Genomic DNA, 27113 nt, shown 5'->3' with positions numbered 1-27113 from the left:
TGGATATTTTGCCCATTTAAGCTTGTGTGCGTTCTTAAACATGGTTTGCTTCTCATAATAGTCCTGAAAATGAACTTTAATTGGCATAGCGTTGCCACGTCTGCCTAAGCGGTGAATTCTACCAATAGATACGCACGATACCTGTAGCTTTGATGCAAAGAAGTAGTTTAGAACTTTTTGCTTTAAATCCGAGCCTTTCTCATTAGGATCTTCCTGCATTCCAAAAATAACTAAATTAGAACGTCTACTGTGATCTGCCAGATCGGTTAAATTATATTCTAAGACCTTCGTTTGATTTTTCAAGTGATTTGACCTGGGCGGTTCGTTTTTCTATTTCAAGAAAGCGTAAAGTAAGATGACACACTACTTTTTCCCTGCTCTTTTGCTGTTCCCTTAAGGCAGGCATTTATTCAGCTAATTTATTTTGCCCTGCCAACAATTCCGTCAACATTTCTGCTGTAGAAGGGCCTGAATTAGTCTCCACATCACCGCAAAGAAGTAGCACACATACATAGAATGCATCATATGCAATCATAATACACTTCTGCGGGCACGGCAAGACCAGAAGGCCACGATAATCACTACGAAAGCTGCTGTAGCTAGGACTAACCTGCACGAAGTAGAAAAAGGGATTTCGTGACGACATGCCCCAGTCTCGTCTGCCGTATCCACTGAAGGTGTAGTTCTGTGGACGATCTTTCATAAGCAAGTCCGATGACGCAGTCGCAGTAGATGGCGCTGTCGTCCCGGCTTCAACGAAGAAAGGAGTTGCACCGTGAACTAGCTGAGCTGTGGTAGCACACGTGTCAGCACACAGACACATTTTAGTGACGAGGCAAGATTCCGGATCAAGCCTTCCGGCGAGACCGAGCAGAAGAGCCTGCACGAAGTAGAAAAGGGGATTTCGTGACAACATGCCGCAGTCCGGTCCTGTACCTGCATCAATTAACGCTTATGTTTCTCTCAAAAAGCCAGCATAAGCGCCTGTACATCGTCCACAGGAAGGCTCTTTCGTTTGACTTTGAATGTTCTCCAGCAGGAAAGTGCTACACGAAGCCGAGTGTTCGCAGCCGCGTTTTCTAGCTTCACAATTGTTGCTGACCCAGCTCCCAGCTGGTCTAGGGAACTAACGTTCGCGTGCTATGGACTTTGAATGAGCACAGAAAAAATTTAATGAAAATGTCACCAGAAAGAGGTTCACCGGAAGTGCCCGGCTCAAAAAAATGTGCAGAAGTCGTGTCATGCATGAAATGGCATAAAAGTTGGCTTACGCGGAAATGTGTGCCACCTCCAAGGAGACACAGAACAATGCTGTTCGGCTGTCTCCTCTAGAATTGCCTCTTAAGAATACATCGGCTAGCCTGAAGACCAATACGTAATCACTGGCTTTCCCAAGAGCCAAACCTGCAAAATAATATTGCGCCTTCCTCTGCCTCCGTAATATCTGACAAGCTGTTCGTAGATTAATATAACCTCACAAGGCGCCGTGCCTGTCCAACGTCATTTAATCAGCTCTTGCCCCCCTTAAGTTAAACGAGAGCAGATCACCCAACAAATTCCGCTTTAATTTTCATTCAGAAGTATGAAACAGCCTGAGTAAATTGCTCAACAATTATGTTGCCATCAACCTTGTACAAAACACACATATAGCGGCCACACGCACGGAAATGTTTTATCGTCAAAGATAAAGTATCATTTGGCGATCGCCTACTGTAAAACTAAAGGAAAAGGGGCGTTAGTGACACAAAGTGTACATATTCGCAATATTTTGGTATACTAAAATACAGGAGTCAATCATTAATCAAACGATCAATGAGTGAGAAACACATTTATGAGCTACATGTCGGATGCTGCGAGATCTCGCAGACCAAGGTGAAACATGAAAATAGATACCCTGGAGCGATATTTGAGTTTCATCTATGTACTGGGGCCCCATGACATGACATCACAAGAACTTTATTTGAGTCCTGAGGGACTGAGATCTTGTGGAGCCAAAGCCGAAGGCTCCCGAAGATCAAGTCGGTGGCTCCGCCCACGACGGGACCGAGAGATGAAGTCACGCCGCAATGTTGTGGGCCCTCTGGAAAGCCTGGAGTTGAATGTGGAGATTACTGCTCTTGAGGGATTCCTGCCATTGTTCTTTCGTGATGGGTGGATAGGCGTTAAGGGCTGGGCACAGCCAGAGCATGTGTTCAAAAGAGCATGAGTCATGACCACATTTGGGGCACGACTGTGAGTTGTCAGGGTCTATCCTGTTAAGGGACCGAGGAGTGGGATACGAACGGGTTTGCAGAAGTCTGAGTGTACTAGCCTGAGGTTTGTTCAATTTGGGGTGAGGGGTGGAAATGTCCTCCTGCCCAGTCGATAATGGGAAACAATTTCGTTGAAAGTGCATAATGGATCTTTGTGGATGTTGACCTCGTTCCAAGCCTGGCTACCCGCGACAGCGCGGTACGTGAAATTGCGCGTTCTCCGGTGGGCCTGTTCGTTAAGATTACATCCAAGCGGGCTAATCGAGCCATCTAGATGGGCTGGGAACCACAAGATGTGGTATGCTCCTTCGCTGCTCTCCATAGTTCTTTGAAGTGCTTTGTTCACAATACTGTTCGCCTGTTCAGACACGAGGACAGACGAGAAGGATCAAACCACCGTGCGCGAGTCCGAGAAGATGATAAGGGGAACTTTTGAGCTGTGAAAAGCCAGAGCGATCGCCGCTTCCTCCGCCACATGGGCAAACTTCGGATGAACAGAGGCTTCATCAAACTTTCTCCATAATACATCAAAATTCCTTCATATTATGTCTGTAGAAATCTCATTGTTTTTCTTGAAAATAGGATGAGCAGTGATTGAAGTGGTGAATAGCAGTCTGAATGAGTCAAATTCATTATTATTATTTTTTTTTTTGCTATCGTAGTGGTAACGCGATAACAGTTCAGCGGTATCTGTTTAGAAACGCGTCTACGCTTAGAGAAAAAACTCCGCATACAGTGTGGTCATACATGAGGTCGATCGGAGTTGCGAATGTTTCCAACGCGCACAAGAATATATCACCACGTCACGGCGTATGCGACGCCAACGTGTAATCAAGTACAACACCAGGGTGCGGTTAGTGCTAAAATTGTTCTCTTTCAGCTGCGCTATCAAAATAAAACGAGAAAAATAGTGCACTAGGTTGATTACGATATAAGTGCTGTAGTTTCCTCCGCGACGAGATCGTTTCGCTTCGACAGCATTCGTTCACACACACAGATGAGGGAATGAGTGAAGAGAAAAGAAAAGAAGGAACTGCAGAGAGGTGTTGGGGGAACAAGACGTATTCGATTAGCGACCTGGCAATTAGTGGCGACGACAGCGTTGGTTCCCGTGTACCGCAGAACGAATGCTGTTTCCAACCGCTGCGCTGTTTCAACGGTTTCTCTCAGTGAGTCGCGCTCGTGCTCCTGCCAACAGACCGCACGTGTAGTCACGTGTCTAAAAGAAAGAGACAGTGAGAAGGAGCGCGAAGTTTAACGCACGGTGTTCGTGTGCAGCACGTTTGCAGTGTTCGTTGAGCTTCCTTAGCATAACAGTAGCATTTTAATGCTATCATTCCGATGTTATAAGAGAACAGTCGTTCTGTCAACGCACTCATAAGGAAACTGCATGAGTCATTTGTAATGCGAGTTTTCTTACTGTACTTTGTTTGTAGTCATTGTTACTTCTTAATATAGAATCGTGCATTTTAATTCTCTTGTAGAACTTCAGCGATTGCACTGAGCTGAGTACGTTTTCACGTACTTTCGTTCGTGCGCCGCACCCAGTACTTGAAAATGCGAAGTTTCTCTCAATCCGTAACCACAGTTTTCTTTTGCCTGTTATTTCTCGGACCTCCTTGCTTGAATTTATTCAATTAAAGATGATTCTGCGCTTGCGCAGCTGAAATAAGCGGATTCACTCCCCTGACCTCCTTGCCTCGCATTTTTGTGAAGCCCATGTTTATATGAGCATCAATCAATGCACCGACATTGTGCCTCATTTTCTGGCGTTTAATAGGCTCTGTTCGTATACACAAAGCTCTCTCTTTGGCATTATCATCTGTGTTCGCAATATTCGTTGATGTTCTTCGTTCTACAATAAATTATCATTTATGTCTCGCGCTTTGCCAGAACGTTGTACCTAGGTACACCAGTTTCGCCAAGCGTGGAATTCAGTCCTTTACTTTGAGAAAAGCATTATCATGAGACAACGCAGATCCCTCAATCATCACAAGAATGTGGATGTTCTCAGAAAGCGGGCGATACACGACAATTAAAATAGAGAGATTTCCATATCGGTTTGTCCGGACCTTAAGAGTGTATTTCGCCGGCGCCATTTACCGAAAATTACAGTGTAAGGTCCTTACTTGTACGCGCGCCGCGATAGCTTAGCGGCTAAAGCGTGCTGCTGAGCACGAGAAGTCGCCGGTTCGAATGTCAGCGGCCACATGCATTCCGATGCAAAAGCGCTCGTGCGTACTTAGGTGATAGAAATTAGTCCGGGGCCTGTGCCAACAGCGTCTCTCATAGCGTTGGAGTTTCCCTGGGTCGTCGAACCCGATAATTTGTAATTATGCCATTACTCCTGTTCGTAGTGTACATATATCATCCAGCCGCACTTGACCAGTGAGGACAGCGTCGACGTAGGCATTGCGCACATATCAGCGATGAAGTGGCGCTGAGCAGTCCCCGAGCAGTGAGCTCTTTATGCTGAATAGATGCTGCCACCGTGGATTTTTTGCCAGTAACTCCTCATGAAGCAGATTTTCGTTTATCTCGTTCCTCGTTGTTATCCTATGTCTCCGCTGACCGCGGTCATCGGATAAACCGGCGCTATCGGGCAAATTTCGCCCAGTTTAACGTCGCGCGGCGGCAGAGCGGAGCTCGAAACAAGCCTCTGACAAAACACTTCCCCGCAAGGCAGTGAAAGATGCTACCTCACGTCGCCCGAGCTCCTTACAGATTGACTAATGAGAAGGGAGACAGGCGCAATTTGCCCGCCGACAATTTATAACTCGGGACTTTCTCGATCGTCTTCAGCAAAGAAGCCCCGCATACCGCACAGCCTCCGCGTTCAACCCCTTATTAATATATTTCTTCCTTCTTGTTCCTTTCCGTTCGCCATCATCCTTCGTCGCGGCTGTCTTTTCAAGTCGGGGTTTTTCAAGTCAGAGCCGGGACGCCGCAAAGCGGAGCAGCGTCAATCGCGGTCGCCGCCCGAGACGAGCCTCCACCTTACGCGTGCAGCTTCGCAGAGTGGAGAAGACGACAAGCACTTCTCATTTTAATCGGAAAGGCGAACCAAAGTGCGCGAAAAGTAAAATAACCGAGACACGAGCTCGGCGTACGAGTAAAAATACTGCCTCGACAAGGCAACAAGACAAGTCTAAAAGTCAGGGAGGACTTTCAACGACTTGGGAGGACAATTATGAGAAGAGAGAGCGACAATTCTCTTTTCCCGTTTCTTCTTTTTTTTTATCTAGTGCCGGCAGCTGCACTTGCGCCTCGGAGAGGATGGATTCGCCACGCCCCACTCCCCACTGGCCCTTATAAATGCCTTCGCCGCCCTCTTTTTTTAACTCGACGACTGGAGGAACCCCAGACTTACAGCTCCGCCGTCCTGGTACGCGCCGCAGCGGAAGGGCCAGCGAGACAAAGGCCCCACACACGGGAGGCCCTATGTGCCACCCGCGCCGGCCGCCCGCCCGTGGGAGCGCGAAACGCGCTTCTCGACGGTTGCCTCGACTTTTCGTGGGTGCCTTCTCGCCGCGCGACAGCACGAATAAAACGATCCCATCATTAGAGAGGGGGGAACCACCGCGCTCTAATGAGACGGCGGCTCCCAGTAGGCCAGATCAAACAGCCGGCGCCGTCGGGCGTCTCCTAGAAAGGATTGGAATAAGAAACAGCGAAAGGAGGGGGACGGCGATGCTGATGAACGTGCACGACACGGTGGCGCTAAGAGCGGCGATGGCCGTGGGGACACTCTGCGCTAAATTGCCAGCTCTGACCAGATCGCTTCAATCCGTGCGGCAATGAAACAATGGCGGTGGCTACGTGTGGCTATGTGGCATCCAGCGGATTCCATACACCTCTCTGTTCTTTCTGTCTACACCCTTTCCCCTTCCCCCAACGCCGAGCAGCAGGTCAGAGCATTGATTAAGGCTGACCTCTCAGCTTTTCTGTAATAATTAATACCTCTCTTTCTCCATGTACCTCTGGGGCCGTATTCACAAATCGCTTCGTTCGTAAATGCTTTTCTTTTCTTTTCTTTATTTGCCATTGATTGGCCGCATTCGTTGCTATTGTGTCCGACATCAGGATTGGCTGAAATTCGCTCTTAACACTATTTCTAGCACAAGAGATTCTTATGAATATGGGCCCAGATTTTTTTGACGTGAAACATCTTTATAAACCCCGTCAGAGGGCGTCGCTTGCTAGGACCAGATGTAACGAAAACGTGTTATGCTATTATCGGTTATATATTTGCAACCGTACTATCCACACAGCATAATTTAGTATCGTTGTGCAGAGGAACGAAGCCATTACTCGATCATGCATGTGTGCCGTACGTGTGATGCAAGCGGAGCCAAATACCTCTCGCTCAGCGTTCAGAGAAGCACAACTCGCCAGTGCGTTCGTCGATCCTAGCGGAGTGAGCTCGTTTGAGAGAGCGCACAAGGTCATAAATTTGATAAACTAAACCTACCGGTATAATGTACCTACAAATGTGCAATTTGTTGCAGAAATGTCACGTTCGCTTGGCTACGGTCCGCTGCGTTCGACACGTAGTGTCTAGAAATGGTGTGAAGACACTCAGGCAGCAAGAGAGAGGGACATCCAACCCTTTTGGTTTCGGCTGAACGTTTGCATCTTCATAGGTAGCGCAAGCGCCAGGAGCATGAAGCAAGCGCAGAAGCCCCAACCATCTAAGGTTACGGCGGGTTCGAACGGTGCAGGGCACTCTCGGGCGTCTCCAGTAGGGAGGTCATTTCTTTGCCTCTTTGTGCCCAAACACGCTCTGCAAAACAAATAGGCCCACTAAGGATAGGGAACGAGCAGCACTGCCAAATTAGAACGTCAGATACGAGTCGAGCAAATACGAGTCGCAAATACGAGTCGAGATGTATAGCAAATGGTTTTGTTGTACATTTTGTGTCTTCCTTGCGTCTCGTACGAAGACCTCGATTAGCTCAAGTTGTCTGGTTGTCTGAACCAGTCAAGTTGTCTGAACGGACGACAGGGACACTCCCTGAATTTGCAGTACATATATCGCGCTTATAATGCGGACCAAACTTCGCTACTGCTGGAGCCGAAAGCGAAGGTATTTTAGGTTTCATACAGAGAGACAAAGGAAATAGAATTCAGACCATAATAAATTAAGAGTGCCTTCTTGTATAGGAACAATTCCTCACAAGAATGGTAGGTCAAGTGAATGCGATGAATGACATTGTGAACTTCACGATTAAGTCCTTATACAGTCGGCATTAGTGGCGTCAAAATCTACAGTTGTCATATGTAGTACGTGCAAGTAGCGAAGAACTACGTACGAGCATGTATGTATGTATGTAGTTGACTGAGGCAAAATCCTTGATAACTACCTTCGCGTTACATCAGATCAGCTTTCCACAAATGGATGTTTATGCTTTATCGTGTGCGCTTCTAAGCTCTCCATCTAACTAGTGGCATAGACATAAACTTTTTTCGTTAAAGGGGGGGGGGGGGGAGCGGACGCACTTGACAGGGGATGGTCAGTGTAAGGGGGAGGGAGGGGGGCTGGGTAGGCCGCATACTAACACAGAAATTTCGGGGGGAGGGAGGGGGTGTGGGGAGCGAGTGTGAGAAACAAGGACACAACGAGGCCAAGTTACCGGTGCCGATGGTCGGAGGGAGTGGTGTCACAGAGCCTTCGCGAAGTTGAGAATAAGTCCGTCAGCTAGCACATAAGTTCTGTGGGACTCTCTAAGGCGAAGAAAGTTTCACGAAAGGGTTATGTGCAGACCCAACGCAAATGTTGGGATCTATATTAAGCGAAGCTTCATTAAAGCGGTTAATTAAATACTTTACAACTAGTGGCGATGCTTAGAATTTTGTTTTGTTTCATCTTATGGAACAAATAAAGGAATGTTTGTGTTTATCTACCACAAAAGTCACAACTTTATTGTCTTGCAATTTTTAGGTTTATGCACAGCATCATTCACAAACTATGCCGAAATTCCAACTCCAGTTCAGGCGGATGCACAGTCTGAGACGTATACGCAGTGACGTCACGTGGACGAAGACGATGTATGATGCTCGTTGAGGGAATAATGGTAATGACAGGAGTATGCACAGAAAAGTACGACACGCATCAGGCAACATTTAGGGATTCTGCGCTTCTTGTGTCGCAGTGGGACATACCCATTCGGGAGGATTGGCAAAGAACGGGCGCGCCCCTAGAGGAACATACCAAATTACTAAATAAAAATAAATAAAGTAAATCGAATAATGCATGAAATATAAGTCACCGTTCTATTAACAAATCGGTGTTCTTAAGAGGTGCCTGTGAGCCGACATCATATGTTGAGACGTTATCTTGTAGCAAGTTAATATCATGAATAATATAATTATTATTGGCATATTTCATCAGCCTACAAGGGTTGTATAAGCCACTAAGCTGCTAGTTTTTGGTTTTATATAAACTTCGCATATATAGCCACAAGTACGTCTGCCGAGATAGTGACCGACCCAACAGCACCCAGCAAACAGGGGTCCACGCGAAATCCGGGACAGCAGACAAAGAAAGCTTGGGTTTAGAAATAAGAGCACGCGCACACACGCAAACACACAGTTGCGCCACAATGTACTCATGCGAAAGTTATTTACAGAGCCAAGTTGAGGCGTATGTCCCACAGGAATGCCGCACGCGCATTAGCTGGGCGCAGTGCAGACGCTGGACAATTGCCACGGTCCCAGGACGCCCTGTAGCTGTAGTCGCGGATCGTGTCGCATTTTCAGGTTATTCGCAAAGCTTGCGCAGAGGGATGTGGATTACAAGAGACGAAAGATGAAATAAAGTATCGAGTAATTCGAGCGTCGCCCACTGTTAAAGCTGAAAACGGGGCGACATACGCTGCACACTCGTTAATTTGGCACGTGCATGTTAGCAGTCCAAACCAGCACTCCAAGCCAGCACGCTGGCAGTCCAAGCAAGCACGAGGCGCGACATAACAGTGCGTCTTCGCCTCACCACTACTAACATTTCAAAAGCACGTGGCACCTCCTTGAATCGATTTATCAAAGCTGTTTTTTTTTAAGTTAGTGCGCACCTCAGCTTCGACGACGACTGCCTGTGCTTTCAGCTCGCGACCGGGGCGCCCGCCTAAGCGTTCCGGCATCCTGCTGGGCCTCGCGGGCGCCGCGCAGCACCACCAGGCGGGATCGGCGATGCCCGTCTTGCAGGCCATCAAGAAGATGCGGCCAGACGGCGACTTCGCGTCCGCCTACGCCAATGGAGAGGCTGTCTACGGTAAGAGAGAGAGAGAGAGAGAGAGACCACGTGATTAGCGTCGCGATTGTCCTTCACTCAACCTTTTGCCGAAGTCAAGGGTCTGGCAGAATCCCGTCTGGTCGGGATGGTGCATGACGAAAATTAGATGGCGATTAGTACCTTCTGCTGGTGGCTCAACGTGCGCCCTGTTGTTGACGGACAGAGTAGCACTCATATGAAGCAGACAATGAAGCCAGAGAAGGAAGCGTAAGGGATATTAACGGTTATGTTTAACTGAAAGGTAGAGCTAATAAAGGAAAGGAGAAATGAGAGCGGACGAAAAATCAACTTGCCGAAGGTGGGAGTCAAACCCACATCTTCTGCATGACCTCACTCGTTTATTATGTTTCGTTTTGTGTTGGTCGATTCCCTCTTCACGTTATTGACCACTCCGACCTACCTGATTTGTGCCCTATCCCGAGTTACTCCGTCTTAGTTGGACACAACCTAACATTATTTCACCTTGAGCAGCTTTGGCTATATTTCACAGTTTCTAACTTTACTTTATTGATATGAAACCTCAATGAATAAAAATATAACTTTACAGTGTCTCGTGGAGCTCCGCGACAACTGTTATTATTTCATTTCATCAACAAGGTTTTATTTTCATATGATGTTAGCAAAGAAAAATTTATAATTAATGTTAAAGATGAGTTGAAATGCAGTATAGCGCTGTGCAAGAATTTCGATGACTGGTAGACTTTCCGCGGTGTGGACAGAAATTTAGCAACATGAGACGAATAAAAAGAAACAGGGAAAGCGGCAAACAGTGCGAGGCGCTTTGAGCAATCGATAATGCAGCCAAACGCGATCACGAAATTTAGGGCGTACTCTCGCAAGTCTTGCGAATCAGGGACCCAACTCTCGAAACTTTCGGTTAGTAAGTGCTGCTTGCCATTGGGCGGCCGCCTGCGCGAGTATTATGCTCAACACGATGATTTGCTGTGATTCGGTCTTGCGACCAATTCTAGTGTAAGTACTTTCGTTCTCTTTTCTTTTCTATTTGCAAATACGGGCCCAGACGACTCGGTGGACAAGACCACCCTGCTGCTGAACTGCCTGCGGCAGCAGATGGCCGATCCACTGGGCCGTGGCCAGGGCCAGCCGGGCGCCCAGCCACTGCTGGCGAACGGGAGGCCGGAGAGCGCGGGTAGCCGCAACGATGCCGCCTCGACGCCGTCGCTCGAGCCCCAGCGCCCGACGACCGTCCCTCCGTCGCACAAAACGTGAGTGCGCGGGGCCGCTGTCACGTGTTGCGTTCGTCCGTGTCTCTTCTAGTGTCGTCTGTTTCGCGCTCTAGTACTTCAGTAACGTGCACCAACTAGCCCAACAAAAAGTTCTGCTGGAATATCTTTCTTATACAGTGGGCCCTTCAATATGTGTTTCCTCTCCTACGTCAAATATGGCAGCCCTCGTCACCAACATCACATAGTCTTCATGCCGCGCCAGACACATCTCGTTAAGCGCTCGTCCGTGTCTCTTCTTGTGTCGTCTGTTTGGCGCTTTAGTACTTCAGTAACGTGTTGAATGTTGCGTTTCTGATCGGTCTTCGCCCGCAACGAGTTCTTTCGGCTCTCGATAACGTCTGCTCCTCCCGCCCGTAAAGCGCATGCACTTAATGGGAGCTTGTGCAGCTCCCACGGTTGGTCGAAGGGCAAGGAAGCGCATGCGCCGGCTCTCAAGTGACTTTTATTCGGAAGCTCGCGAAGAAGGAAAACTAACGGGACGTGGTTAAAAAAAAACAAGTGACACAGACCGGAAGGTTTGCAAACTTGAGAGCGCACGATCCAGAACCCCGCGCACCATTGGCACTCTATCTTAGGCTGCCACCACGTGCTGCGCAAATATTCAAATTCTTTGTCCCGGAGCCGCATTGATGATTGGCTCACGCAGCCTTTTACTTTTCATCTCACGGTCAGCGCACGTCTTTTGTATGCTTGCCCTTCGTCCAACTCTGAGGGGCAGCACAGACTTCAACATGAACGCCAACCAACACGCTCAGTTTTCTGCCTCAATCAAAGCGCTTACGCCTTGGAGTGGAAATAAAGTCCCGGAAGTGAAGCCGGACCGTCGCCATCTTACTATAGGCACGAACAAAACGTTAGCGTATGCCTGGTGGAGAACATAGGAAGCTCTTTTGCCCCATTTCCTACGAGTTTAAGTTGGCTAATTTATCCTTGTTTATCCTACTCGACGTGTGCCATAGTGTCACTAATTGTAGGTTGACACACGAGTGTCTTCGCAAAGTTATGGGAGATCATAATAGTTATACGCAGCCTAAGGTAATATTTAAACAGAAATAACAAGTATTTACTTTTCAGTTATAGCATTCGTAATAAAGGAGCAATACCTTTGAACTGTGAGTGCACTCTAGCTGACATGACCCTCTTCCGTAGGTAATGTAGGGGCAAGAGGTGGTTTCACCTCTGAAGCTGCAGGGTATGCTACTCGAGCAGTTTTAGTTTTAAACCTTTTTGGACAGCTCTCGTTTGCGACAGTTCACTCAATCTTGAGAAGCGTCCTTTGCATAGAGCGGAAGGCGCTCGCGATGGGGCTGCACATTTTTTTCAGGAACTCACGCACCTCTCAGACGGTGTGTGGAAATATGCGAGCGCCGTGGCATTAAAAGAGGGCTTGCCGCAGCACACGTTCATTATCGGCGCCATGATATTAGCGCATGCACAAAATAAACCTGACGGAAAAGTCTCGGCGTTGTTCAGTCGCTTGCGCGCAGCTGCTGTGGCGTAGTATATAGAATGCCAGGCTTGAAATCCGTAGGAAACGGTCGTTCGATCCCAGGTACACTTAGTCGGATACCTCTTTATTACGTTAGCTTCCCTCGTGCCTGAACCGAGTCTGTGTTGTGAGGAGACAATCGGCGAAGTGACGGCGTGTCTCCGCGCATCGCTTGGCGAATTAGATTTCATCGTTATTTATTTAATCCCTTGGCATGTCTTTTAGTGCTGTAGTTAAGTTTTTGTTCTGTTTCTAGGTGTTGCAATCTGTTTCATTTTGCGCTGTGCTGAGCAGAGCGCGAAGGCATGTTTGTTTGCCTTAAGTCCTGGAGCTACCGAATATTTCTATGTACAAACAAAGTCTGAAATGAATTGAATTGAAACGAATCACTCGTAGAAGCAGGCATCTTCGTATCACAATGGAAGTACAGTGCATAGGCACTGCGACCTCCGGTAGGCACGCAAACGCACTCTGCCGCCCATAGTGCACTCTATACCAGAGAGCGGGTTGCTCTAGGTTTTTCCGCGCCGCGACTGTGGGCTAAAAACAGAGGCAGTTTTGTCTGTGCAGGCGCGCGCGCGGGCGTGTCTGTCTGTTTTAATAACTGATTACTGATTCTTCCTACTAGTATTTCTCTAATTTTAACATGTAATTTCACCTTTCAGCTGTGCTTCATGTATAGCAGGCCTGAAAGGTTACTTGTGGCTTTAATTGAAAATAGTCCACTAATAGTCCGCGTCTTGGATGGGCAACAACGACTCCTGGAACGGTGTTTAAACTATACGCGGCTGCGACTTATTGGCGCGATGCAGCACGCAATGCAACTCCTGTTGTGTCGTAGAAACAGCGCCCTGGCAGCTACGAAACGAATATTGTACGGGTGCAATTAAGGGCGTTCTTCCCCGCCTGCTCGTGCAAGAGTCCGCGGCCTAATCGTAAAAGTATCGGGCTTTTATTCTACATGTCGTCTGTTGAAATCCGACCGTGGGACAGTTCTATATATATATATATATATATATATATATATATATATATATATATATATATATATATATATATATATATATATATATATATATATATATATATATATATAGTAGGGTGTCCCAGCTAACTTGGATCAAGATTTGAAAGATACCCAAGAGCTCTAGAGCAACTGTACCGACTGCATATATATAGTAGCCGTAGTCGTATGTACTTACGGCCAGTATTTTTTCATCATGAAGTATTAATTAATTAATTACTTTTAATTAGCGAACATTTTAATTATTCCTTGAATCGCGAACATATCAATTACAAACTTGTAGGGCACCTAAAATAACCTCCGGATAAAGCATTTGTTTAATGCTCACTTTGTCTCGTTGGTTCTTCCGAGAAAAAACAAAAGCGCGCCAAACATCCAAAATACGACATAGATACGCGCTCGTGCCGCTACTCAAGCGCTCCCAAGCGAATAGCCACGGATACACGGCTTTACTAGCGGCGGCAGCTCATGCAGGGCTTCACGCTATATGATGGTCGCGGCATCAAGAGAACACGCCGCTGACACATTGATAAGCGTAGCGGAGCCTTGTACGATGCGGCGATAAGACAATGCAGCCGTATATCTTTCAATGGTTACTTGTAGGCGCTTGAGTAGCGGCGCGCGAGCGTGTATCTATTTCGTATTTTGGATGTTTCGCGCGCTTTTTTTTCTCGGCAGGACCAACGAGACAAAGCTGAGCATTAAACAAATGCTTTATTCGGAGGTTATTTTAGGTGCCGTACAACTTTGTAATTGATATGCTTGCGATTCAAGCAATAATTAAAAAGGGTCACTAATTAAAAGTAATTAATTAAGTAATAATTCGTGATGAAGAATGCTGACCGTAAGTACATACGACTACGGCTACTATGCAGTCGGTACGATTTCTCTAGAGCTTTTGGGTATCTTCAAAATCTTAGTCCAAGTTAGCTGGGGCACCCTATATATATATATATATATATATATATATGAGAGGGGAAGGGGGACAGTTATCATCCTTACCAATGCCTCCGCCCCGCTGTCAGACTGAACGCCGTATGCAACAGACTTGTCACATGAGGGAGGAGCTTTGCGCCGATCCTCCCTCTCTTGCATGCGTAATCATGAGAACGACGATTAAAAATTGGAGTCGGATATCTAGGAGCACAGATATCCTAGAAGAATTCTTCCAACTGATTCTGTGTATAAACACGACTGCCTCTTTTCAATACAAACATACCCGCTTAGTGCAGTCAACAAAACGTTAATTATTCAATTTAATTAATTAGGCTGACAGAGATATTTATCATCTCACTTTGTGTCCGCCTGGCCACATAACTTATTTGCACAGGTGGCCTTCACGTGCCTCCCAGTGCCTAACTTTAAGAAAGCCGTAAAGCTTAATTTTGAACACCCGGTAGAAGCTGAGTCTTGACAACGGCTACTACATGTAGCGTCTTATGTGTTCAAAGTTGCCCAGGACTATAGCACGCTGCGGTACGGTAAATTATACCACAGCACATTACATTTTAACAAGTAGATATCTTTTGGTATAAATCGTGGTTGTGTGAGAAAGTACTTTAATAAATAAATAAATAAATAAATAAATAAATAAATAAATAAATAAATAAATAAATAAATAAATAAATGATATGGCAATTACTAAATTGGGATGTAAGACATGGATTTTGCAACGTGAACACTGTATCAACAGAAGACGACACCGTTTCGTGTTTAGGATAAAGGCGCGTTGTAGTCATAAGTCCCAAGTGATTTAGTTAATTATTCCTGATTTAACAAAGAAGACAATATCCGGCATTCTTGTCCACTTATGTATATCTGGCAACCACATACAATTTCATATTTTGTATTAAGGTTATCTTAAATGAACAACCCCGCTTGAACAGCCCTTGAACAACCTGGCAAACAAACAAAAAAAAACAAGAATATTGTTTTTTCTAATCGTAACCATGCAAAATTCGGTCCGGTTGCTCGGCCCTTCGAAAAAAAGTTTGTTTCACCGAAACAACAAATCGATACAACTCCCGTTGCATTCAATGCATTGTTCACGCTTAGATTCATATGAAAAATGTGAGACCAGTCGAGGAACGAGATGTCCAGACCACGCGTTGCTCGAAGAGATTGGGCTACTTTATGCACACACACGCACACGCACACACACAAAAACAGAATCAGAACGGAGGCAATTTAAACAAGGCAACATGCTCACAAGAAAGGAAGAGTATGTATGCCTGTCACGGCGATTCGTATAGAGCTGTATTTAAGAGTCAGCGGGTAAAAATTGCACATTTCACTTCCATTTTTGTACCGCGGAGGAAAATTTGGCATGCTGCACGCTTCAGTTGTCTTTTGGCTATAACGCTCGTGGCGAAGAAGAGAAACTTGTTAACATTTTAAAAGAGTGAAATTATGGTGACCGATGGTGGGCGGAGTCGTCATCTAGAAATCTATATCCCAAATCAACACAGAGAAAATAAATCGTCCTTCAATACGACTAATTCGTGGGATAGTTGGTAAGCTGCAACATTATTGCACCAGCACCTGCGTATGCCTCTTATGTTCCTTTGGTGAATTGTCTATTTGCGCCAGAATGCTCTTTGCTTTCTTTTTTAAATCTCCCTTTAAAAGAGAGAATAAAGTGAGCGTAGTTAGTGTGCCGGTGTTGGTCGTCCGTTTCTCGATTACCGGCTGTCATCCTGCCACCACATACATAACAGTAAGAGCTTGTCGTGTCAATCTTTATGTCCGTGTTTTCCTCTGACAGTGCTACGGGACCACCCGAACTTGTCATGGATGACAGCTGCTATATGGCCATGGAACAAGGACACGCTGACGCCAAATCTACTGCTGCAGATGGTCGGAGTGAGTGGGGGTCGCAGGGATTTCGGGAAGTTGAAAGTCACTCAGTCAGTCAGTCCTGCAGGACCCTGCAAGGGGCAGGAAATTTCATGAAAGGAAGGAATAATCATCCACTCGAAAGTAGCACTAAGCTACAAAAGTCCATACGGGCTTCACAGAAACGAAGCTTCGCAACTGAAGAAAAAATAAAAATAAAACAGCCATAATGTTGTATTGCTAAATCAGCCACAGGGATATCACTACAGTGTAACATTACCTGACAACGTGCTCGAACTCGTCCGTCTCGCACTGCGCCCTGTGGTTGATATCGCACGACTGCATCAATAAGGAAGCACGGCATGACTGCTTGAATAGAGGGAATATTCGTGCGGTGAATTAAAGAACATTTACTTTATTTAGAATACGAATGTCTTAGTCGATGCGTACTTGCCACACTATTGTGCCTTTATAACGTGACCGAGGGAAGCTGAAGTATAAGGAGAGACGGTCTGACCTCCAACCTACATTGTCGGTTTCACTTGAAGTTTACAAATATCTCTATTGAAGGCAGACTTGTTGAATGCTGTTAAAAAGGACAGCTAGCAATAGTCAGAATAATTTGACCTGCACACATGAACATTTTTTCTTTACCGCACGATACGGTAATTTTTTGTTGTTAAATGACAACTGAGTGTTTATTGATCCTTGATTTTTCTTTATTTGATTTTTCTGATTTGATATAGTGTTTATTGATCCTTGATCCTTGATTCCTTTTCTGTGCTGCTAATCATTCTGGTAGCCGAGCAGTGTTTCTCATAACATCTTCGGTTGGTCATATTATGGCACTCCGGCTCAGCTCCAAAAGCCACGTAATACAAAGGTAAAGCTTTACAAAGATAAGGGCGCTTTGGTAGCTATAACTAGATATTAGAATTGCTATTACAACCCGCTTATTTCTATGAGGAAAAAAGGAAGGCTTAATTGATATCCTACGCGGCCTCTTTAGCGCTACCAAAAGCGTTCTGAAACAGCTGAAGATTTCATCAGTCCTTTTCAATCACGCTCCAAGAGGCAAACTCGATAGCCCCTGGCATTCGGTGTGATTATATCCCTGAAAGTTGTGCTTGTTGTGGTTATGTAAATCACGTTTGCACTTAATTAATGGCATGCTGAGAAACAAACACCATGTGTTCCAGCCGGCTACACATTCGAGGTGGCCGCCCAGCACCCTAACCTGCCGCCGCAAGACCGTGGGGCCACAAGTGACGGGTCCGGAAGAACCGGGCCGCAAGGGGACGAAAGCCCGGACGAAGGTACCGTTACAAATTTCCACAGCTGTGTTTATCAAGCTTTGATCTCTGGTTATCCCCGGAGTTTCTCGAGAGAATTCAGGGGCTCTCTATAACTCAAATATATGTAATATATGTCTCATTGGTCAATCCTATAGGTCAGCCCGCTTACGTTCCCTGGTAGAATTACGCAATCAACTACGCTTTGCCTGTAAAGCGTGCATAACTGCGTTATTTACAATTTTACAGTAGCGCGCCACCTTTACACGCACTAGAGAGCACCGTTTAAGGGTCAAGCTAAAGCTATACACAAAATGCTTTAAGGGCCAATAGTGACGTATATATATATATATATATATATATATATATATATATATATATTGTCCCGCTGCATGGAACAGCCGAAGGAACAGAAAGTAGACGTGTGCGCGAAGAGCTGGCTGCTGCCTGTTGATCTTGGATGACCGTCGTGTTCCTTGCTCTACGCTAACCATCTATCATCTTGTAAATAAACTCATCCCATTCGTTACGACTTTGATGGGAGTGCTGGGTACATCACACTGGACGACCACGCTATACTACCCCTTCGAAGCAGCAAACGGTTGGCCGGGCTGACATGAGAGACTCGTACGGAGGCGACGTTCGCGAGGAAACCGCGAAAGAAAGCATTCGCCCAAGGGCAGCTGGCTACTGGACACCTCATCGAAAAGCGCACACATTCTCAGGCAAAGCGAATGAGGACGTCCAAGACTGGTTGAGACACTACCAGAGGGTCAGCCGCCACAATGAACGGAGAGCATCAGCGCAGCTCTCTAACGTTATCTTTTTCCTTGCCGGAACTGCCCTTATGTGGTTCTACAAACACGGGTGCTCGCTCACAACTTGGGACAACTTCATCGAAGAGATAAAAATGCTTTGGTGGCTCGCTTTCGAAGAAGAAAAGGGATGAGCAGACATTTTCACGACGAGCGCAGTTACCGGGATAGACGTGTACTACCTACATTGAAAAAACCCTGAAGCTTTGCGTAATTGTGAACGCAAGTATGTCGGACGAGGACTCTCTCTCTCTCTCTCTCTCTCTCTCTCTCTCTCTATATATATATATATATATATATATATATATATATATATATATATATATATATATATAGAGAGAGAGAGAGAGAGAGAGAGAGAGAGAGAGATTTCATTGGTACATCCTATCGGTCAGCCCGCTTACGTCCCCTGGTAAAGTCCCCTGTAAAGCGTGCATCACTTCGTTATTACCAATTTTACAGCAGAGCCACCTTTACAAGCGCTAGAGAGCACTATTTAAGGGTCAAGCTAATGCTGAACACAAGTTCTTTTAAAGGCCAGTAGGGATTTATTTATTTATTTATTTATTTATTTATTTATTTATTTATTTATTTATTTATTTATTTATTATTTTTATATATATATACTGCTCTCAATAGAACCTGACCCGCAGCGTAGCTGTTTTTTCCTGACAATGTCACTTCTTACAGTGGACTTCGAGTAACATTCGTACAATACCTCTGATACAAATCCTTTATTGAACCTGTTTAGAATTTTTACAAGTCGTTTAGTGGGCCTGTTTAAAGTCGTTTAATGTTCACTGCTAAGTACGAGTTTAATAAGCTCTGCTAAGCATTACGTGCCTATTCGCGGGATCGGATCCCTACCACGGCGGCCACATTTAGATGGGGCGAATAGCAAGAATGCCCGTGTGCGGTGCATTCGGTTCACGTTAAAGAACCCCAGGTGTCTAAATTAATCCGGAGTCCCCCACTACGGCGTGCCTCATAGCCATATCGTGGTTTTGGCACGTAAAATCCCGGAATTTATTTGAATGGGTCTGTAACTTATCAAGTGCAGTTTGACATAAAAGACTACAATATAGCTGGTCTGAGGCGGACATGGATGTTCGTTATTTCTTGTTGTTGGGTTTGAGCTGCTTCTATATGTGCAAAAAAAAATTATTTTCCTCGAGGGCGTCCCTAAATTAAGCTGACAGCGAATCGACAAGATATGAGAACCGCTTCCATGTAGGCCACATTCATTTAAGTTCTGTGTAGTTGGCGCTAAGACTATATAGTACATAGTGGACAACGGCAAAATTATCCTTGATTCGAGTGTTTTTGCAGTTGTCAATGAGAGTTTTCCGGGCATTATTATTTCGTTTATGTTTTTTTTTTCTCAAGCAAATCGACGTAATTTATTTTATGTTGAAATCATTCGATATCAAATGAAAACCATGACAACAGATCTAACAATGTCGAAGGCAGTAAACAACCTTCGCGCAAAAAAGAATATCCTTCGGCTAATCGCTTAAGGTAGACTCACAAGACAGGCACTACAGCTGATTCATATCACAGACGAGCGCGACATGGCTAAGTTGTAACAAATTGCGCAGCGGCCAGGTATTCTGGGTAGCATCATTGCACCGTTGTGTGCAGCGTGATTCGGTGGCACTGAGCTGCATCGTGCTGGCCCACGGAATGAATTAGCAATTCAATATGTCGAGTGAATAGAGCTTTAGAAATTAGCACGTGTTCCGGTAGGATAGCGCCTTTGCACTTTTTCGAAGAAAGCTGCTGCTGTTACTGAAGTGCGAGATGCGTATTTGCGTTTGAACTCCTACATGCTTCGCATACAAAGGTTGGTGCGGTAAAACTTGTACGGTACGGGAGTGTGACAATTTTATCAGAAGAAGTACGATAAGGGCGAAGCACATAATGCTCATATCGAGATATTAGTGCAGCCGAACCATTTATGAAGTCACACAAACAAGAACAACCGCTATCGTATGCTGTCAACATGGTCTGCAGTTGTTGCTTGCCGATGAGCATATCGTCACCATGGGTGCTTTCTGTTTCAGCAACCTCTTGTCACAGCTTGGAATATTTGATTTATCGGTTATTGACCGCCACCAGCCGAAACCCTTTAATGGATTATAGGTAACTAGGATAAATACTTCAGTTTAGACGGTTGCGCTAACATACGTGTACCTTGGTCAAATCCATTTTATTTTATTTGTAATTACTTTGTGTTGCCACAGCTCGAGACATATCTTTAGCGCGAAGGGTCCTGCTTCCTTAGGTTCCATCTAACGCATTAATTTTTCATTCCGCTTCATTGCTAACGTTAATTTCATTTCGTTCTTTTCTTTTGCCATAATTTGACAAATGAAGCATTGGCACCTTGCGTTACCGGTATTTTAAGTGTCAACAAAGTCGGTCGCTGACTCTCGCTTTTGGTGCGCGTCGCAGGTGACTCTAGTAAGGGCAGCTGCTGCCGCGACGAGCTGCTGGGCCCCGGTGAGGCCACTCCACCCATTGCGGGGTTCCCGGAGTCTCTGCAGGAGGCGGCTCTGCTCCGCGCCTACGACGTGTACTCTATGGAGGCCCTTCTGAGGAACATACAGGCGCTGCTGCGTGTGGCCGCCGACGGTGCCAGGCATCACGACAGACAGGTGTCCCTAGAAAAAGGTGGGCCTCCTCTTTTCCACTTCTATCTATCTATCTATCTATCTATCTATCTATCTATCTATCTATCTATCTATCTATCTATCTATCTATCTATCTATCTATCTATCTATCTATCTATCTATCTATCTATCTATCTATCTATCCATCCATCTCGCTATCTATCCATCTATCTACCTATCTTGAATTCTGGGGTTCTACGTGTCAAAACTACGATTCGATGATGAGGCACGCCGTGGGGGGGGGGGGGGGGGGGGGGCATTCTGGATTAATTTTGACCACCAGGGGATCTTTAACGTGCCCCCAGTGCACAGGACACCGATGTTTTCTCATTTCGCCCCATAGAAATGCTGCCGCCGTGGCTGGGATTTGATCTCGCGACCTCATGCTTAGCAGCGCAACACCATAGCCGCTAAGCCACAGCGGTGGGTATCTATCTATCTGAAAACTCCTTTTGCTTACAAGTTTTAGGTTGTCACCTGGTTTTCACTAGACTCCCTGCTCGAGCTAAGCGCGCGCCTTTGAACTACCCTTACCGATGGTAACATTGACTGAACGAAAGTTCGATAACCATTGCCTCGGTGCCTGAATATTGCACCACCATCAGGAAACAAACGAAGCCTGCGCTAATTACCCGGCCTTTGTGTGCAATTGCAGTAAGTCTGCCTGTTCACTGCGGCAGAATAGGCAGACTTAATACGGCATCCGGTCTACTGATAGTTTCACGGGCCACAAGATATCGCCATGGTTTGATAGGTTTGTCTACACTACGACGCTTAGTTCATCAACAGGGCTGTAGGACCACCATAATGGGCCTCGCCGGTGCACTACGATGCGTAGCGGTCACCGACAGGGGTTCTTGTAGACTTTCGAGTTTCGTAGCTCTCCATCCCATAGACTGCTGTCCCGCACGATGATTTCGGCATGAGAAAAATACACCTAATTTTGCTCAAGTATTTCTAGCACATGCGACTGCATCAGGAGTTTTCACTTTTGCAAATAGGACAAGAGTTTCGGGGTTGACACCCTAGCGACAGCAGTGACCTCAACGTATCAGTTCATAATTATGAGTGGCAAAACTCAAAACTCCGATTTTTGTTTTTGCTGAGAGCATGTCTCTCTATATTGTACAAGCGGTAATCTGTACAATCTAAGTTCCATTTAAAAAAAATATTTGGTTCAAATAACGTAAAAGGTTCAACATATCAGAAATCTCAGTAAATAAAAAAAAATGCAATTTTGCATATTTTATGGTCAAAGTGTCCGTCAGTAACCTCGTAGGCATGTCGTTGAGCACGAGCCGTGCATCGCAGCGTTCACTGTGCGCACGATAGACACTGAACCGCGATAGTAATTTGAACGTCAAATGGCAAATACATGTAGAAACTAAATACATAATTATCTATGAATTATTAATCAATTAATTAATCAATCATGCATCATAATCACATCGTGGTTTTGGCGCGTAAAACCCCAGAATGTATTTTTTTATATTAACACCACATACAGAAGGCATCAGCACGACACATGTAAATACCAAGAACTATGCTTAAACAATTATACCAGCAGAACGAGAGGTACTTATGCCTCCAATCCGAAGCGTGCGATGTGCGCGCGCTCAGCATGCTGAACGGCGAATTTCCTGTTGAAAAAAATACGCGCAAATACAAGCAAAGCTATCGTCTTCAGCACTTTTTTGTTCTAGGTTAAACCAACGCAACCCATATTTTTTGAACACGAGTCGGAATTTCAGTCCCCGCGTTTCTCTGCATCATAACTATTGCATAGTGAGCCTTTCGCTAATGTCACGTAACTAATCAATTCAATATTGTTCACGGAACGTCCTCTTTTACAGTAACTTAGTGATTCCGTGATTACTTTAGCTAATTGTCTCATTAGAATAAGTTAGTGCTCTCTGACGCTGCAAGAGCGTTATTACAACGCGCGCTGCAGTGATGGCAATCAGGCCTTCTTACCCTTCTCTCAACACAGAGTCGAAAACTGTGTGTTGAGAATGTGCGTTCTCTCAACACACATTTCTACCTGAGTCCCTTCAGTGTTTGCTTCAGCGCACTGTTATTACATACATTCAGGGTTTCACAGTGCTTCTAATTTAGCCAGTGGGCCAAGTAATATTCGTTTTGTTCAACTCGCTTACGCCCCCTGGTATCACTACGCGAACCACGCTTTGCCTGTAAAGCGTGCATCACTGCGTCACTTACAATTCTACAACAGAGCCACCTTTACAAGCACTAAAAATCAATATTTTAAGGGTCATGATCAAGCTATACATAAAAAGCTTCAAGGACCAGTAATGACAAGCTGTTTCAAATGTAAGTAACTTTCTTTTAACCGTTGTACATACAGCCGAGCTTGGAATGGAAATTCTGCGTGAGCGAGAGTTGCGAGAAAAGGTGGAGAAGCAACTTGCTGAGGAACAGAAATTTCGAGGTGAGGCGACCATTCTACATTTACCGCTACACTACAACTTTAAAATTTGTTTCTAATAATGAGCGTGCATGTGCATGCGCGCGTGTGTGTGTGTGTGTGTGTGTGTGTGTGTGTGTGTGTGTGTGTGTGTGTGTGTGTGTGTGTGTGTGTGTGTGTGTGTGTGTGTGTGTGTGTGTGTGTGTGTGTGTGTGTGTGTGTGTGTGTGTGTGCATGCGTGCGTGCGTGCGTGCGTGCGTGCGTGCGTGCGTGCGTGCGTGCGTGCGTGCGCTTTGTCACCTAATACTATAGTTACTATAGTTACTTCGTGGGTTCCCAAAAAGGACCACTGCCACCTCGCAATTGTGTTGAGCATAATGCTGAGTGCGCAATCGGCTCACATTCCGCACCCCGTGCTTTCCACCCGATTTCTCAGTGCTGTACCAGCGGCGTCTGCGGAGAGAGCGACGGTCACGACGCAAGGTTCAGGAGCAGCTCCAAAACGAGATCAAGCGCAGGCTCAAGGCAGAGGAAAGCCTGCGCGAGTCTTCGGCCGACGCCGTGCGCTTTGTGGCCGGTCAGTGGACGGTCTGCCTTCACGATGCCTGCCTTCGCTATCACTTTCCATCGCTTGCACTTTAATATCGTCGCTGCGAACCTTCCTTGATCGTATTCGCAATATTTACTTCTAATAGTTCCTAAAAGCAATCCTACATGCGAGCACATTAAGCATGGTAAAAAGAAAAACAGCACCAGCACCAACATATTCACATTTTTGATAGGTAACCGCAGTCCTGTTTTCAACAATATAATTAGTTTCCAAAATAAATTCAAGTATTATGTCAATCGGATGAGAAGATTAGTTTCCATCAAACGTAAGGTATTTAGCATGCTGCAAGTTTCTTTTTGTAGATTCGAGACTGATACACAATGAACGTAAGAAATCGCGTTTTGCAAGGCCGTGATCACTCTCTATGAGAGTTAACTTGAGTCTGTCCTGCAAAAAGATAAGCGCTGTCCTCGAAGTAGCCTTACACGAACTTAATACTATGAGATAGTTATGGTTTGCTATTTGTTCAGTTGTTATCAGACTACAGAATTGAAGTGTTGTCCCTTTGCTCGCAATTCCCGCTCAGAATCCATGGAGTCAAAGGACGGTTCGGACCAGGAATTCAGGCTAGACACTGAACAAAAGATGCACGGTAAGTAAATGCCCAAAAAACCTTCATCGCGATGCTTGTAGCACAAACGACGCATCCAAATATGCAAATCGTGCTCATTTGAGCTCGAATGATCACGCCTTGACATATACCCACATAAACTTAGTTTTAGATAATACTTTGTGTGACACAAGCCACCAAACAATATTCTCTGTTATACAGTGATGTAAAGTAATATAATCTCCGTATTCGCTGACTAAATCAAGCGTGGTACGGCACTTCTCTGAATATATACGAACAGTGGTTTCGCTTAATCTAATGTACGTATGCAACCGGTGCAAGCAACAGCTCAACTGTTCGTCTTGGAAATTGCAGTGTTTGACAGCATAAATTTATTTGACGGATAAGGAAACGTGTTCATGATAGGGCTAGGAAAGAAGGCGCCCGTCTCGTGCCTTACATAATCATTACATGGAATGAAAGAAGAGAAAGAAAAAATGCAATGACACTTGGCACACGCCGTATGGCCAAAGTGCGCTTGCTAGGTCTTTAGCGGTTTGGTTGCCGCCCTAACTGCTTCCGTTTTACTAAGAAACATTATCTTAATGAGCATTTTTATACGTGGCAAGCCCCCTGCCATCCTCCTATTCTTTTTCTTTCTCTCATTCTTCTTCCTGTTCATCTTCCTCCTCTCCTCCTTCTTTATGCCTTCTCCTTTTCTTGCTCCTCCTCATGTTTTTCTTACTCTTAAACGTCTTCCTGCGCCTTCTTCGCTTATTCATCCTCCTCCTCTTCTTTTTTGCTCTTCAATCCCATTCTCGTGTTCTTCTTGCTGCTGTTCTTACTGCTCTCTCCCTCTGCTCCCTTCTCCTCATCATCTTCTTCCAGCTGTCTTTTCCTAATTCATCAGTTTCAACTGCATCTTCTTTCTGCTCTTCCACCTCTCCATCTTTTCCTGCTCCTCCTCCTAAATTTTCTTCTTTCCCCTCCTTATCGTCTTGTTCCTGCACGTCATTTTCTAATTCATCTTTCTCCTCCTCCTCTACTTCCTCCTGCTCTTATTTTTCTAATTCATCCTACTTCTAGTGTTACTGCTCTTCATTCGCCCTCCTTCCACCTGCTGCTCTTCCAGGCCGTCTTCTTTCTGTACTTCTTCTATTTTATCATCCTTCTCGCCGGCAAAAAGTATTACAGTGCGATGACGGACAACTCATGTGAACTAGACACACAAACCACATTGTTCTTTCTGGTATCTCCGTTATCTACGTTCGCACACACTACTTGCTATCACGAAGCGCTAACTAGCCTTGTATGTCGTGTTGCACGCCCTGCCCATGGTAGCAGGCTAGAGTCTCTAGTTCTATATCTGATCTCGCCACCCTCCTTTCGTTGGACTGTCAATCAATCAATCAATCAATCAATCAATCAATCAATCAATCAATCAATCAATCAATCAATCAATCAATCAATCAATCAATCAATCAATCAATCAATCAATCGATCTACCAATCAATTAATTAACTAATTGATTAATTAAGTAATTAATAATCAGCTAGTTGTTGAGGTCATGTAGATTAATTATCCTATTAATAAGATATAACTATGGTAATCAGATAAAATTAATTTTATCTTATTTGAAACATAACTCTGATTATCCTTTGATAAAAATGTATGTCTGTCTGTCTGTACTATTCCTCTTCATTTCGTATACTTGCTCTATTATTTGTTATCTAATCATCCATCTTATCTGTCTTTCACCAAACATCCCACGCTCTCCCTGCCTGTACTCAGATTGCGCCATGTCTGTCTACGCTCCGGAACCACCTCGGTGCGGCAGCCCCGGGAGGTAGCGCGGTCGCGACGCCGAGCGGTTTTCGCCGCTGGACGGCGGTGGCGGCGCCTCCTCCTCCGCTTAGCGGGACGGGAGCGGCCATTGCTTCCGTGGTAAGCTAGTAACGACGCCTTGCGTCAAGCAGCCAAGTTCGTACATAGCGGAGGAACTGGAAGAGTGACGTGGACGTGTGTACAGGTGACCTCTCGTCGTTGTACGCCAGAAAAGAAAAAAAAACAGCAAGTCCTCGCTTCTGTTTCCTCGTAGTTTGTCAATAAAATGGCATAGCCTTTGCTGCAGATTCAAATCTTCTCACTTAGTAACTTCGGTGACATTTGTCATGATCTGCGGTGCGCAACTTGTTTTTCTTTTCTTTTTTTTCTGCGCACTTGACCGCTTAGAGCGCAATAGCTCAGCACGCCTCGTCACAATATGCTTGACATTGCGATACGCATTCACGGTCAGTAGTTTCCAATTCACAGCACAAGCTTTCATTTAGACTGAGTAATAAGGCTCGCAGAGTAGTGTTGGCATTTTGAGGTAGTGGAAAGCAAAAGCATCCTGCTCGTATAATTTGTAATACTAAGTATCCAATACAAGCCCCGCTACATGGCGCGTAAGTTCTCCTGAAACTGAAGTGGGTTGCTCGGGAACTGTTGATCAAGAATCTGTTTGGCGTTAGCCTTCTTGAGCTCGTGCGCCATGCGAGTCCGCGTCACGTATGTACTGTACACACAGAATGAAGCGCGACAGGGAAACGTTAAAGCAGAAAACCTCATA

The 27113-nt window shown here is 45.4% G+C and overlaps 1 protein-coding gene across 1 annotated transcript in view; it reads left to right on the top strand.

Annotated features, from left to right (window-relative positions):
• Positions 1 to 26640, top strand: part of LOC126536794 (dachshund homolog 1-like) — a 36531-nt gene extending 9891 nt beyond the window's left edge. The window contains exons 3-11 of the mRNA XM_055073951.2: positions 9356 to 9522; positions 10565 to 10769; positions 16068 to 16165; positions 17338 to 17454; positions 20700 to 20918; positions 23283 to 23366; positions 23779 to 23919; positions 24479 to 24544; positions 26294 to 26640. Coding sequence (XP_054929926.1) covers positions 9356 to 9522; positions 10565 to 10769; positions 16068 to 16165; positions 17338 to 17454; positions 20700 to 20918; positions 23283 to 23366; positions 23779 to 23919; positions 24479 to 24544; positions 26294 to 26352 — 1156 coding nt within the window. The 3' untranslated portion in view covers positions 26353 to 26640. The remainder of the gene's footprint in view (positions 1 to 9355; positions 9523 to 10564; positions 10770 to 16067; positions 16166 to 17337; positions 17455 to 20699; positions 20919 to 23282; positions 23367 to 23778; positions 23920 to 24478; positions 24545 to 26293) is intronic.
• Positions 26641 to 27113: the final 473 nt, after the last annotated feature.

The sequence above is a fragment of the Dermacentor andersoni genome, chromosome 4, assembly GCF_023375885.2.
Source record: "Dermacentor andersoni chromosome 4, qqDerAnde1_hic_scaffold, whole genome shotgun sequence".
Classification (NCBI taxonomy): Eukaryota; Metazoa; Arthropoda; class Arachnida; order Ixodida; family Ixodidae; genus Dermacentor; species Dermacentor andersoni.
The sequence above is the reverse complement of the archived record's forward strand: the minus strand, read 5'-3'. Positions and strand labels throughout refer to the sequence as shown.